At 40.1% G+C, this 14,894-nt stretch overlaps 1 protein-coding gene across 1 annotated transcript in view; it reads left to right on the plus strand.

The window, feature by feature from the left end:
- Positions 1-14,537, plus strand: part of HAO1 (hydroxyacid oxidase 1) — a 51,387-nt gene extending 36,850 nt beyond the window's left edge. Inside the window, exons 5-8 of the mRNA XM_046678188.1 lie at positions 4,094-4,185; positions 11,314-11,472; positions 11,848-11,917; positions 13,789-14,537. Coding sequence (XP_046534144.1) covers positions 4,094-4,185; positions 11,314-11,472; positions 11,848-11,917; positions 13,789-13,859 — 392 coding nt within the window. The 3' untranslated portion in view covers positions 13,860-14,537. The remainder of the gene's footprint in view (positions 1-4,093; positions 4,186-11,313; positions 11,473-11,847; positions 11,918-13,788) is intronic.
- The last annotated feature ends 357 nt before the right edge of the window (positions 14,538-14,894 follow it).

Genomic DNA, 14,894 nt, shown 5'->3' on the forward strand with positions numbered 1-14,894 from the left:
CATGATCCTATCTTCTGAGCAAACCATTCTGTCACTTGCCCCTGCATTCCCCGGCACTGCCTGGAAGAACATGGAAAACCACATGAAATGATAGAAGATAGCAAATTGTTACTTACATGGCACTTACTTCGAATGAAAGGCTCTTTGTAATCACAATCTACACTAGCATGAGAATTTATTGTTAAAAACAAAACTCAAACAGACTTGCTGAAAGCATCCAGCAAACGAACCTTCCTTCAGCTACTCATCTTCTCACTTTATATTCCCCACACCATCAGATGAAAATAATAATAATGGTGAATATTTATCTGACTGGTCAATATATGTCAGGCCCTTTCTAACTCATTCAATTCATTTAATCAACAATTATCCTCATGATATAGGTTAAGACTCCGATGCCCAAAGAAGTTAAGTAACTTGGCACTTACATAGCAAGAAAGTAGCAGATAAGGGAGTTGAATCCAAGTGATCTGACTACTAAGCCTAGGCAATTAATCACTTTTTCATACTGTATAGGATTTGTTTATTGATAATACTCAATTTCTCAAAACACAGGTTGTAGCTACATAGTGGCAGACATCTGAATATAAATTGGAGAACTGCATACATCCTCATTCATGGGGTTCATAGAACAATAGAGTTCATATATTTGATTTTTTTTTTACCTTTGATTTGATCAAAGGTATCACACACACAACTAGATAACCAGAGCAAACCACATCACTTCCAAATACCTTTTACATTGTTTGTTAAGTTTATTTATGGATATATGTAGTCTTTTTAAAAAATACCATACTACATCTCTTTATTAGAATAGGTAAACTCATGCAAACATTAAAACGGAGCTGTCCAATATGGCAGCCACGAAGTTAATTGAAATTAAAGTAAAATTTTAGTTCCTCAGTCACACTGCCACGTTTTTATTACTCAGTGGCTACACGTGGCTAGTGGCTGTTGTATAGAGCTGCATAGATCTAGAACATTTCCATCATCGCAGAAAGTTCTATTGGACAGCACTGTGTTAAGGCCATATCTTTAGAGAACCATTTTCCAAACACGTTTTAAATGATAATGTATTGAGCTTCTGGTTCAAAATACTGGACTGAGTACTCATAGTAACCTCTTACTAAACCTATACTCCACTGCAATTAAAGTAGAGAAATCGAAAAATACACGAGACTTATGACAGCAAAGCAAAGGAAGATGAGGGGCACAAACAGCAGAGGAATTTCAAGAAATTTATGAAAGAAACAAAGTGTAAAGGAGCGTATTGATAGGAGGAAAATGCAAAGAAAATTGCCTCTCAATATAGGCTTGGCGGGAACCCTGGAGGAGGCAGGGGCAAATTATTTAATGGAGTGCCTAAGCAGCTCTAGGTGTCTAGTCTACATATGTGATAGAGATGGGGGATTAGAAGTGGAGACTGAAAGCAAGGCCATTAATTGGAATTCTGTTTGTAAAAGTATTGCACCAGCCAATAATCCTGTCCCCTTCCCTCACCTCTTTGCAATGATGGGCACCTTAGCATAGTAGCTTGATCCTTTCTAAGGAAATAAAAGGATGGCTGGGACAACCTATGGGTGGATAACATTTACAACAGGACATGATGCTAACCTCATTCTGATGCTTGAGGAGCTCATAGTCCACTAGCCCCTTAGTTAACATTCCTGGCCTTGTCCCACATGGAGCTCCAAGAAAGAATTTCTACTCCAGGCAAAGACTTGGCAGGAAAGAAATTGATTTATAAAACAGCCCAGGAAGTGTATAGCAGCTCCCCAATCTTTCTTCCTTAAGTATAAATGGAAAATTTAGTATCACATGGCATATCAGAAACAGCAAAACATAGAAGACCAAGAAAAATCTACAGAAAAGGGGATACCAGAAGAAAGAGATAAAACAAAAAAAAACTTTAAAAATTCCAAATGATAGATGCAGAGAAGTTGAAAATATACCTAAATAATAAGAATCTGCCGACAAAAGAAAACCAGAATATTAAAAAGAGCTACCAAAGACTAAAAGTGTGATTTCTGTAATTAAAAATGAAATTATTGATTGAACAATAGAATCAATGACATTTTCCAAAATGTAAAACAACGACAAGGTAAATAGAGGGAAAATATGTTTAAATGAAGGAAAGCCTTGAAGATCCTTTAAAATGTCCAATATCCAACTGATGTGGGCTTCAGATAGAAAAATAAAAGAAAGAAGTAGGGAGGAAATTATTAGAGACAGACAGTTTCTGAATGCTGGAGACATAAGTCATTAGACTGAGGGGAAAAAATCACAGCTTATTACATCCCTTATGAAATTTTAGGAAAAAAATGTGTATAGAGAAAGCAAACAATTACACAGTTTACTTACAAAGGAATGGGAGTCAAATTGGATCCATCTTCTTGTCAACAACAATGGGCACTAGAAGACAGTGCAGTAATGTCTTTAAGGTTCTAAGGAAAAGGAGTTTTCAACCTAGAATATCATACCTAATCCAATTGTCATTCAAACACAGGAGAAGGTATTTAAATGCTCTCTAAGCTTACCTCTCATGCATTCTTTTTTAGGAAGTTACAAAGGAATGTTCTAGGAACAAATGAGAACATAAACCAAATGAAGCCACAAGTTAGATTCAACCCAACAAGAGATTCAATGCAGAGTGAGTGCGAACAAACCTATAGGATGAAGGTCAGCAGTAGGCCTTGAGAGTAACCCAAGCAGGATAGAGCAGGAAGGTAGAGGGCTCAGGAGCTTGTGTCCAGAGGGAAAAGAAGAAATTTAAAAAGGTTAGGTAGAATAATTGAAAGTTTGAAGAACTTGGGAATACTCTAAAGTCTCATAATAAATGGAGAAAAAAGAAGAGGCAATTAGAAATCCAGGAAAAGAAAGCTGTGTAATAAACCACGTATGGTCCAATATGAAGCAACATTAAAATGTAAAATATAGATCAATCAATGAGATGGGAAAAAGTCATCTTTCCATCTTGAGGCTAGGGCCTTTTCCCTCTGAGTGATTGAGAAGTTTCCAGTGAAATCTTGCAAATGGATCTTTATCTCCAAATACTGGCACATTGCAGGTTAGGACTTCAACATATGGATTTTGGGAGGACACAAAGATTCAGTCTATAAAACACAGGTTTAACATTGTCATGTCCCTGTAATTTTAGAAGAAAAATAATACTAGCATCATTTTAAAATAGAAGAATATTTAAAAACTAGTATTCCATGAAACAGTTTGGAAAATCGTGTTTTAGCATAAAATTTTAAAACAATCAAAATTACAGATCCTCCTATGAAACTTTTTTATTATTCTTAATCAGATCTGCCCCTGCTCTCCATTGCTGAATTTGTAAATATGTATGATGTTCTGTATCCATCTGTTTAAGTTCTCAAAATTTGATTTTCACTACAACCTTGGACCAACTATTTTTGAGTGTCAAACTTGAAAAGCAGTGTTACTTTCATAATCCTGTTAGCCGATGGTTTGTTATTGGGAGCATGTGGAAAATAATAGTTTAAAATATAAAAAATATGTTGGAAATTGATTTGAGAACATTGATCTATTTTAAAACTGTAGAGATGTAGCATATAATTTTAATATTACATTTTTGACATACTTCAGTGAGCAAAATACATTTAATTATAGAACAATATAACTTAATCACTGAAGTTATAACTTTGGATTAAAAAATGTTTTGGGTATAGACTTGTTCATTACTTGTTACACTTAAAGTGCTTAACTCATAGATTATTTTATGCTATCCAAATTGTAGAGGAGTAATTCTGCTAAATGCTAACTAGTATGACCTTATAAGTAATAATAAAAAATACTTAGCAGGAGTACTTCCTTATGTGGATAAATAAATTTTAGCTGCATACCAATTTTCTATCTATTGAAAATTTTATTTCATAATTAAATTGTTGTAAGTGCCAACATTTTTTGGCCAAGGAAACCATCACTAATTGGGTGTATTTCTATGCTACAGTTTCCGAGCAAGGTATCCATGTGTGAGGTCAGGCTCCTTTGACTGGGATGCTTCCACTAAACCTAAGCCTTCTGTTAAGTTGCCTTTGCCATATAATGGTTGTCTTCCTCTTTCTAGGTGATGATGCCAGGGAGGCAGTTAAACACGGTTTGGATGGGATTCTGGTGTCGAATCATGGGGCTCGACAACTTGATGGGGTGCCAGCCACTGTGAGTTTCGGCGAATGCTGGGATTTCTCTTTGGAGTTCTCATTTCCATCACAGTTTTGACTGTCTCTGTATCTGCATCTTCTCTGTGTATATTTTTGTGTGGACACTCAAGGTAGAATATGTATGAATATATGAGATCTCAGATTTTAACTTGAATGGCATATAACTACCTAAATTAGATCATTAATTAGCCCAGTACATTTATCTGTAAACTTATAAAAGTCCCTGTTAAATAAAAAGCCATTTGTGGGCAGAGACTATTCTTGTATTCATAGGTTCACTGATAAGTATAATGTAAGTTGGAATATGAAAGAAATGATCCTGCCATGAAAGTCCAAAGAAGGGGAGCTGGCAGACAATTGTCATAATTACAAAAAGCTTAGGTGGAGTTTGAGATCATCGGCACAAATGTGACACAAAGTCAGGAGGAGGGAAAGGCTGGAATTTCCTGTGAATGTGGGCTTGAAAGGCTGCAGAGAGATGTTGAGTGGGTGGGAAAAGGAGAGAGAAATCCCATGGCCCAAGGGAGGGAAGGTTGGCTGGAAATAGGCTACTCTGCTTGAGCTGTGAGCTACTTTGGCTGCACATTAGAATCACTGGGGAACTTCAAAGACTCTCGATGCCCAGGCTGTGCCCAAGAGTAATTCATCAGCATCTCAGGGGTGGAGGTCATAGGCACCAGTATTTTTCAAAGCTACCCAGGAGATTCCAGTGTGCATCTATGGTTTTTATACTCTGTACACACTGTGCTAGGCAAATCAGAGTGCAGAATCCAGATAGAAAAGTAAAGTAAACTAACCTGGCTGGAAAGGTGTGGGACTGAGTTAGAACTGTAAGGAGGGCAATTAGCCCCAAGAGAGCCAAGAGCCAAGGAGACCAGCAGAAGTGCTGGGGTAGATTTTAAGATCAAGGATTGGGGGCTCAGAAAGGGATCAAAAGTCATGAGGACAGACACATATCCTGGGGTGGATTTCAGGCATTCTTGATCCAGAATGGGTCCAGGAGCTGTTGGTGGAGTGGGGTGAGACTTTAAAAAGGAGCTCTCTTATATGCTCTCTACTTGTGGGGACTTGGCCAAGATTCTCTTAGATGAGACAATGGTGTTTCAGGTGCCTTTCACCTCTGCCCTGTCCCTAGGTGGACCCCTGATGTTAGAAGCCTGAGCTTAAATGTGGAATGGGAAAGAGCGAGACGTGTTTGAGGAATACCAAATAATCCATTTTGTTTACAGTGTCTGGTGGGAATGAGGAAGTCCTGGGAAATAGGGCAGCCTGGACAGGTGAGGGAAGAGGTCCTTGAATATTATAAGTCATTGGCTATGCAATAGAAGAGCCTTGATTTGGCAGCAATAAGTCATATAAATTGGATTTTGGCATGACAGGAGGCAGGAAGTTCAATTAGGTGGCCTTGATGATTGTGACAGCCAAGGAAAAGAGAGAAGGGCCAAACTGTGACCCAGCAGAGGGAATTGATTTCTACTCCAAACCTTAGTTTCCTCACCTTTTAAAGTTTAAACATCATTAGATTATTTCTTTGGTGGCTTTAAACTTCAATATTGCATAATCTGATTCATGATAGTCGAAGGAAGCTAGCGTCATGTAATAAAGCTTAAAAAACTATATTTACAAAATAATGTGGATGGGCTTTCCAGACCACCATCTCTGAACTGAATCATTTATATGCATTTCCCTCCTTTTATCGGAATGGTTTGGGCAAAGTTATTATATGGATGGCTTTATTGGGATGACCCATTGAATTCATTCAAACAACTGGAAGTAGAGTAGAACAAATAATTTAGTCAAGTAGTCGTGGATTATTATTTCATTGAACTATTAGGTTGCTTTAGCTAAACTCGTAGACCAGTTGGGTAGATCATAGGGCAGACTAAATGACTACAGGGGAAATATTGAGTGTGTATATTTGTACTCACAGTTTTTTCTAAAGCACTAATGGTAGGAATGAACCAAGTCTTTGCACATTGTGTGATTACACAGTCAAGAATTTAAATCATAAAACTGGAAGTTTTTAGCCCTTTCCAATTCAGCTTGCCTTATAGAGACCCATCTTTTTAGACGATATTAAATGTTACCTGCGGGTAACTAGAGGTAGAGAGTGAAGACCCCTGGCGGGGAGGAGAAGCTGGTCACAGCTCAAGGCTTTTTCCCAGATTTATGCCTCTCTTGTGTATGAAGACATAGGCTTAGTGTGAGGGCCAAATTAAGTTTGTTTTCTAAAAATAAAATCTAAATCTACTGAAATCAAATCTAACTAGATTTTAAGGGAAAAATATCTAAATGGTGTGGTTTATTTCCCTCTGGCTGAGGGGATATGGAAACTTATCTAAAAGGGCTTTTTGAGCTGTGGTCTCTGAGCCCGTTTTTAAAAAAACAATGACCCTCCCCTTCGCATGCTGCGTGCAAGAGAGGAGATGCCTACTTGAGTCTTGCCTCATACTTTAGAGCAAATTTAAGGCCCGTGATGGGGAGAGAAATGTGAGAAAGGATTCAGTTTATGGTGAAGATATTTTTCCCTCAGCGTGTGGGTTTTGAGGTGAGTGGCAAGAGGCTTGAAGGAGGCTGTGGTGTAAAACTTTTCAGCAGACACACAGAGGCCTTGCTGTCCTGCAGATTCTGTGACATCATAAGTCAGAGCCAAAGAGGCAGAGTGATGTCATGGGAAGGGCACTGAAATGGGAGTCTAGAGTCTTGGGTTCAAGTCCTTGTCTTGCTTCCTCGAAAGGGTGAGAGCTGAGGGGACAAGTTACTCAGACTTTTCAGCCTGAGCCTCTTCATACTATTGTGTTGGTTGCAAAAAGAGAGCAGCTGGACTATACACTTTCTACATTCCTATAAATCACCAAGCTCCCTTGGATGGAGAAATACTTATCACTAGGAGTCCTCAAATAGGAGTTTAACTTCCATTTGTCTTAACATTGTACTACTGAGAACCACTGCAAGACCTCTGCTGTACCCAAAAAGAGTTAAAAATTAAGGTCAGGTCAAGGTGCTTACCCTTGAGGTAATAATGTGCCAAGACTGGTCTTGAAGTAATTAGAGAACAATGTGACAGAATATTTCCCAAATCTGTAGTACTGGAATATCTCAACCTGGGGTCTAATGACAGAATCTCTGGAGTCTTTGACCTCTGGAAACATTTTTTTTCATTTTTGTTTCAATGGTAACTGGACCCAGATTACCTTAAGCTTAAAAATATGACATTCTTTTCCAGTGAAAATTCTCCACTGCAAAACATTTTCATAAAATAAGCATTTGGGTTGTTCAATCAAGTGTTTCCAAAATCGAGGCCTCAGCTATGTTCTATGAGATCTAGGTAGATTATATTTCTCCTTTTAAAAGGGGTCCATGCAGGGGCTGGCCCCGTGGCCGAGCGGTTAAGTTCGCGCGCTCCGCTGCAGGCGGCCCAGTGTTACGTTGGTTCGAATCCTGGGCGCGGACATGGCACTGCTCATCAAACCACGCTGAGGCAGCGTCCCACATGCCACAACTAGCAGGACCCACAACAAAGAATATACAACTATGTACTGGGGGGCTTTGGGAAGAAAAAGGAAAAAAAAATAAAAATCTTTAAAAGGGGTCCATGCAATTCTATCTTTGGGAAACACTTGATATATCAGTTAGCTTTTGTGGTGTTCCAAACCACTCTGAAACTTACTGACCAAAACTCAATAGCCATTTATTCGTGTCACAATTTTGTGAGCTGGCAATTTGGGCTGGGATCTGCTGGGAGGTTTTTCTCGTCTTTGCTGGGCTCACTCGTGTGCATCTGTGGTCAGCTGCTGGATCTACCAGGACAGGCTGGTGCTGCATGACCTCAGCAGGGTCAGCTCTGTGTTGTCTCACGTCTGGTGCATTAGGTAGGCTGGTTCTCATGAGATGGCAGGTTTCCTAGAGAGTAAGTGCAAGCTTGCAAGGCCTCTTGAGATCTAAGCTTAAAATGGTCACACTGTCGCTCCTCTTGTATTCTCTTGGTGAAAGCAAGTCACAAGGATGGCTCAGATTCAAGAGTTGGGGAAACACCCTTCTGGCCCCATTTCTTCCCCATGATGGGAGGAGCTGAAATGTCACATTGCAAGAAGATGAAGATAGGGAGGGAAAGAATTGCAGCCATTTTTGCAGTTGCAAACAATCAGCCAAGCCCATATGGAGCAGTGATTTTCTAGGTGTGCGTAGTGGAAACTCCCCTAGAGCGGCCTGGTGGAGTGTGATGCGTGGGGTGGAGCAGAGAAAGTCAGGGGAGGCTTTGGGGGTAGTGGCCCGGACTCTGTGTCTCTTCACTTTTTTTTTTTTTTTTAAATTTTTTTCCTTTTTCTCCCCAAAGCCTCCTGGTACATAGTTGTATATTCTTCGTTGTGGGTCCTTCTAGTTGTGGCATGTGGGACGCTGACCCCGCGTGGTTGGATGAGCAGTGCCATGTCCGTGCCCAGGATTTGAACCAACGAAACACTGGGCTGCCTGCAGCGGAGCGCACGAACTTAACCACTCGGCCACGGGGCCAGCCCCAGTCTCTCTTCACTTTTGATTAAAGCAGTTCTGGCTTTATCTGCTTTAGTTTCGTGCAGCTGCTTTGGTTTGAAACCTGTAAAAGGTTCCATACCTAAAATGTCAGAAATCAGAAATGACAATGAATGTTATAGGAAGGTAGAAAGGACAGTACTCCATGTGAGTGGAAGTTTTGTGGGCCAGGGAGCATCCTGGAAGACTGGGACTTGAGCAGAGTGGGAAAGAGGAGTCTCTTCATGAGTTGGATCCCTGGGGCATATTTCTCAAATCTCCATGGCCTTCTTTTCGGACTCCTTGAACCACCTGGCAGGACACCTTGAATACACTGTGTCCTCAATGAAGTGTTTGATAAGTCAGTGAATGGATGGCTGAGTGAGCGATAGCATTTTGGGATCTTACCATATTTTCCTGTAGATCAACCCCACTGGAGTTAAGCCCACAAGTAGTTGTCTAAAGAACCACTAAAGAAAGAAAAGCTGAAATGAATGGTCTCTTAGATGGGTAGCAAGCTGAAAAGAGGAAACATAAGTCATAAAATAGTGGATTTGTCTCCTATGTTTATTTAATCTCCTCTAATCAGAATTATTCTCTGAAATATACAACCGGAAAGTGCAGCTACAGAAAGAAAAAGGAGGAGGCTGGAAATCCTCAGCAATGGACAGAACATCCTTGTCCACAGACCCATGGAACACCAGTCTGCGCTCTATTTTATAACCCAGGATTCACATTTTCAGGATCCTTATTAGTTTCCTTTCAGGCCAGGTTGGGCATTGGAAATAACCTAAACAGACTTGATTTGCGTGACTTTGAAAATGTGTATTGAACCCAAGCTAGCTAATATTTTTCTTTGGTTCTGGTTTCAAATGGGGAAATATGCTTAATTACAGCTTGCATCATCGCTTGGAAATTGTAGCATTTATATGTTGATGTAATTTGCCTGACTGTAAAAGGAGGACTATGTATAGGTAAAGGGACATATGTAAATGGATCCAATGCGTGTTTAGCAAAGCAGAAAAGCCAAAAGGAAAAGGGGAAAATCACATTACCTGCCAAACATTTAGGGGCTGCAGGCCAAACGTTGCCTTCACTTCCTCCAAATCTATAGTCGGCTTTGGTCATCAGCGTTTTACATAAAACTCTCTTTAAGTTTAGCCTCCAAAATTTTAGGAGAGAAGAGGGAAAGCGTTTTTCAGCTGATGATTTCAGCACCATTATTTCTAGAAAAACTGAACTTGAATGGGTGGTAGCTTCTTCTGCATGCATTTTAAACGGGAATTGGATTTAATTCTATATTTAAATATTTGGGGACGAATGTGGGTAATTTCTACAGATTTTGACCTACGGGTCACCTTGGGAATTGTTTCCATTCTCAAGTGCAAACATTTACATCAAAGTAGCCAACTGTATCAGCTATTAGCCGTTAACTGTATTGGCTATTAGCCAACTGTATTAGCTAATGCCACATGATGCTGTAAAACAAGATTCCAAACTCAGCGATTTAAATCAACAGTCTTTTATTCCCATGAAACTTTGTGTCAGCTTGGGGTCTGCCGATCTGGACTTGGTACTGGTTAGGTGGCTGTACTCCAAGTTTCGTGTCCAGCTGGGCTTGGCTGGGCTAGTTCTGCTTCCCGAATATTTATTCTGGGGCCCCAGCTAAAGGGAAAGCGTTGCCCAGGGAATGCTCCTCTCATGGCAAATGGCACAAGTGTAAGAGAAAGTTGAAATGCATGAGGTCACTTAAGGCCTATGCCCAGAAATGGCATTCTGCCACCTCTGATGGCATGTTATTGACCAAGGTAGGTTGCAAGGCCAAAGCCAATATCAAGGAGTGGGCAAAGGCACTCTGTTTCTTTTAGTGGGAAACACTTGAAAGTTGCCTTGCAAGAGGAGTGGGTTCAGAGTGGTGTAAAGGATCAGGAACAATAATGCAATCCACGGGGTCAAACTCTATGCGATCTTTGTGTTCTCTAGTGCTAAGATAAGCCCGTCATTAATTGCCAATCAAGACAAAGACCTTCAAGGCGCATGTGGTCATATTCCTTTAAAAGCAAGAAAAACATTTTCATGGAGAGCTCTCTAATGTATGGCTGGAATAAAGTATGTTGGATGGGGAAATCAGAGACTAAGTTTTTCATTACTAGCTGTGTTTTCATTTTAATACACCACTGCTTCCACTATCAACTGAGTATGAATTTTAACAATTGATTTTCAAGGAGTAATGTTCAGAATAACTTATATGAGCACGATACATCATTTACTTTTATATGTTTTATAAAGAATAGCTATAAAAGGTCATTACATGTTTGAAAATTGTATTTATATTTTTTAAAATCATGATCTTTAATTTTGAATATCAGGAAGAGAAAAAAAATTTTGAACTTGGAAAGAAAAATAAGCCACTCAATTCCAAATTTAGTTGGTTTTTCAGTTACTAGCATTTGCACTTCTTCTTTCTCTCAGAAGGGGATAATTTTACTGTTGATCCCAAACCTACTCAGCTTCTCTCACTCTAAGCCCTAGCCAGAAGGTCAGTGGCCTGTGGAAGTTGAGTTGGGTAACAATTCAAGATACGTAGTATCACATTATTGACCTCTTCTCTCCACAGATTGATGCTCTGCCGGAAATTGTGGAGGCTGTGGAAGGGAAGGTGGAAGTCTTCCTGGATGGGGGTGTGCGGAAAGGCACTGATGTTCTGAAAGCTCTGGCCCTGGGAGCCAAGGCTGTGTTTGTGGGGAGACCGATCATTTGGGGCTTGGCTTCCCAGGTAATCGGAGGCAGAGAAATAAATATATAAAACAGGGCAATTTGTTGGGACTGGCCCAGTGGCGTAGTGGTTAAGTTCTCATACTCCGCTTTGGCAGCCTGGGGTTTGCAGGTTCAGATCCTGGGCATGGACCTGTACCACTTGTTGGTGGCCATGCTGTGGCAGCATCTCACATATAAAATAGAGGAAGATTGGCACAGATGTTAGCTCAGCGACTATCTTCCTTAAGCAAAAAGAGGAAGATTGGCAACAGATGTTAGCTCACCAAAAAAAAAAAAAAAACAAAAACAAACCAGGGTGATTTGGCAGTGAAATAAATAAGTGAATCAAGTCAGACTGACTTACCCAAAAGATCTGTATCTTTTACTTGCTTAGGGAGAGAAAGGTGTTCAAGATGTCCTTGAGATACTAAAGGAAGAGTTCCGGTTGGCCATGGCTCTGAGTGGTAAGACTTGTCATTCTCATTTACAACTTTCTTTTCTTCTAGTGGTCTTTAAGCCAGGCTCCTTGGTGGAGAGAAGTGAATTTGAGGGGGAAGAGGATGGAATTATTTGGGGTCTAATTAAATTTGAAGTTGGCTTTATATTTACAGCTCAAGTGCAGAGCACGTTCTGAACTGAGGAACTCTACAGTGTGCATGGTCTGTAACAGTCACTTAGCCTCTATCTTTGACAGTCTTATCAGGGATATTTGGCTGAATATGAGTACCTTAAGGGTAAATGCTACATCAGACTCTTCCTCATTTCATAACACACGAGCAATTAACTAACTGGATAGTCAAAACCTCTACTTGGATGTCAAAGTGGCATCTCAAACTCTGCTTGTCTAAAAGTAAACTGCTAAGTTTTCCTACTAAACCTGCTTCACTTATCGACTCTCTAATCTCAGTTCATGTTAATACCATTGATTCAGTTGCTCAGATCAGAAATCTTGAGTCATTCTTGACTCCTCTTTTCTCTTACACTCTCACATCCACAGGGGCTCTATCTGCAAAATATAACCAGAACCTGGCCTCACTCACCACCTCCACGGCCCCCACTCTGGCTGGAGCTATCATCATCTCTCTCTATCTTGGATTTTGCAATAGTCTTTCTGTGTATCTTTCCCACCATCATCTCTCCTCCCTTGGCAGGTGTCTGTCTGTCCTCGCCTCCTCCCCCTCCCAGCCTATTCTGCTCATGGCAATCAGAACGATCTTCTTAAACATTAGTTCAGGTCATGTCATTCTTCTGATCAGAAACCAAAGGCCAAAGTCCTTATAATGGTCTATAAGGCCTTATGTGCTTTGACCTCTGTCCTCTCTCTGACCTCAACTCCTACTATGATCTCCCTTTCTTTTTCCACCCAGGCCATGTTTGCCTCCCTGTTGTTCTTTGACTACGTCAAACATGTTTCAGCCTTGGGGTTTTTGCATTGGCTGTTCCATCTGCCTGTATGCTCTTCCCCCAGGTATCTGCATGGCTAACTCCATCCCGTCTTTCAAGTCTTCACTTAAATCATCTCTCCAAGGGTGCTGTCCTGATCACCCCATTTAAAATGACAATCCACCCTCCATCCACCTACTCAACCTCTAGTTTCCTTTCCCTGTTATTATTTCATTCCTTTTCCCACCTATCACATCGTCAATCATATAATTTACTGTTTAAATTACAGGCATTATGTATTATCTCTTCCCTCTCTAGAATGTAAGAAGCATGTGGCAGGGGTCTTTGTTGTCTTCACTGCAGAAGTTCCAGTGTCTAGGGCAGTGCCTGGCACATAAACAATATTTGCTGAAAGAATGAATAAATAGAAAAGTACCATTATAACTAGTGACCGATTTGAATTTGACTCAGAATGGACCTCTAGGTGCAAAGAATGACCTTGAGTTGATTATCAACTCCCCGACTTGTGAAGGTAATGAGGGCTTCCTTTTCTGTGATCCATATCGCCCAGACTGCCCCAGATCAATGGGCTACTCACTACTGTGCTGAGCCTGTGTGGACAGCCTCAGCAAGAAGAATGCCATTCTGTGAATCCTCACTATGCGTTTTAATTTGCTACAGACATACCCTAAAAGAGAGCTTTCAGCCACTGACTCTCTGTTAAATGTGGCAGAAAGAATATACTCTTTGTGTTAATAAAACTATGTGCCAGTCATTTTGTGTTAAGGACTGTTTAGGTAATAAAAATGGTCTCATGCCACATAAGATTTGGCAAGCCTACCTTGAATCATAAACCTTACATTTGTCAAGTTTTACATTCCTTGGGAAAACGATTACCTGCCTGATTATTATTGCATTCATTTCATATTAAATGTATGCATTATTTTTTCAGGGTGCCAGAATGTGAAAGTCATCGACAAGACATTGGTGAGGAAAAATCCTTTGGCCGTTTCCAAGATCTGACAGTGCACAATATTTTCCCATCTGTATTATTTTTTTCCGGCATGTATTACTTGACAAAGAGACACTGTGCAGAGGGTGACCACAGTCTGTAATTCCCCACTTTGATACAAAGGGTGTCGTTCTTCTCCAACAAAATAGCAATCCCTTTTAGTTCATTGCTTCTGACTTTTCAATGGGTGTCCTAGGAACCTTTTAGAAAGAAATGGACTTGCATCCTGGAAATATATTAACTGTTAAAAAGAAAACATTGAAAATGTGTTTAGACAACGTCATCTTCTGGCAGGCTAAAGTGCTAAAAACCGAAATATATCCTTTGATAAAGTCGGAGGTAGCTAAGGCTGAGGTAGAAAGATATTGATCTTACTGTTTATTAAGTGACATTGCATTTAGATATCCTTGAGACAGTGTTCTCAGATTGCAATCTCAGGTTCAAATGGTTGGACATGCCTGGAGAAACAGAAGATTTGGATTCACAACACTGAGGGGTGGCACTTGACGGAGCTTGGATGAGTTGCTGATAATTTGTGATTTTCTGGATACTTTTTAGCACCCTGAGCTATGCCACTTCTTTGAACGTCGATTTCCATTCACATCTTTAGTGTCTGAATCTATCTGAATATTTTATGCTATATATAGCTTCTTAATCACAAAGAAATAAAGCAGTTTTTGAAAAAAAAATATATCTGGTGCATTTGTAACAATATGGAATTCAACGATTTTAATCTCAGAACATAATTACCTCTGTGTTCCCCTTGTGCATACCTCATCAATTCTCTTCTACCTCCTGGTTCCTCTTCTTTATTCTTCTGCTTCTGTCCCATTCACAGTCACATGCAGGGCTGGCTACATAATTTGTGAGGATCATGTCAAATGAAAATGTTGGCCTCTTGTTCAAAAAGCAGTGAAAGGCATTTTCCTTTTTTCTACAGTTTTTCTCAGAACCTGTTGTGGTATCTTTTATCTGCTATTTAATGTCACATTTCCTTGGGCTTTGAGATACTCACACGGCAAGAGAAGTCCCTCACAGGTGCCTGG

This window comes from Equus quagga, chromosome 12 (assembly GCF_021613505.1).
Source record: "Equus quagga isolate Etosha38 chromosome 12, UCLA_HA_Equagga_1.0, whole genome shotgun sequence".
NCBI classification, from domain to species: domain Eukaryota; kingdom Metazoa; phylum Chordata; class Mammalia; order Perissodactyla; family Equidae; genus Equus; species Equus quagga.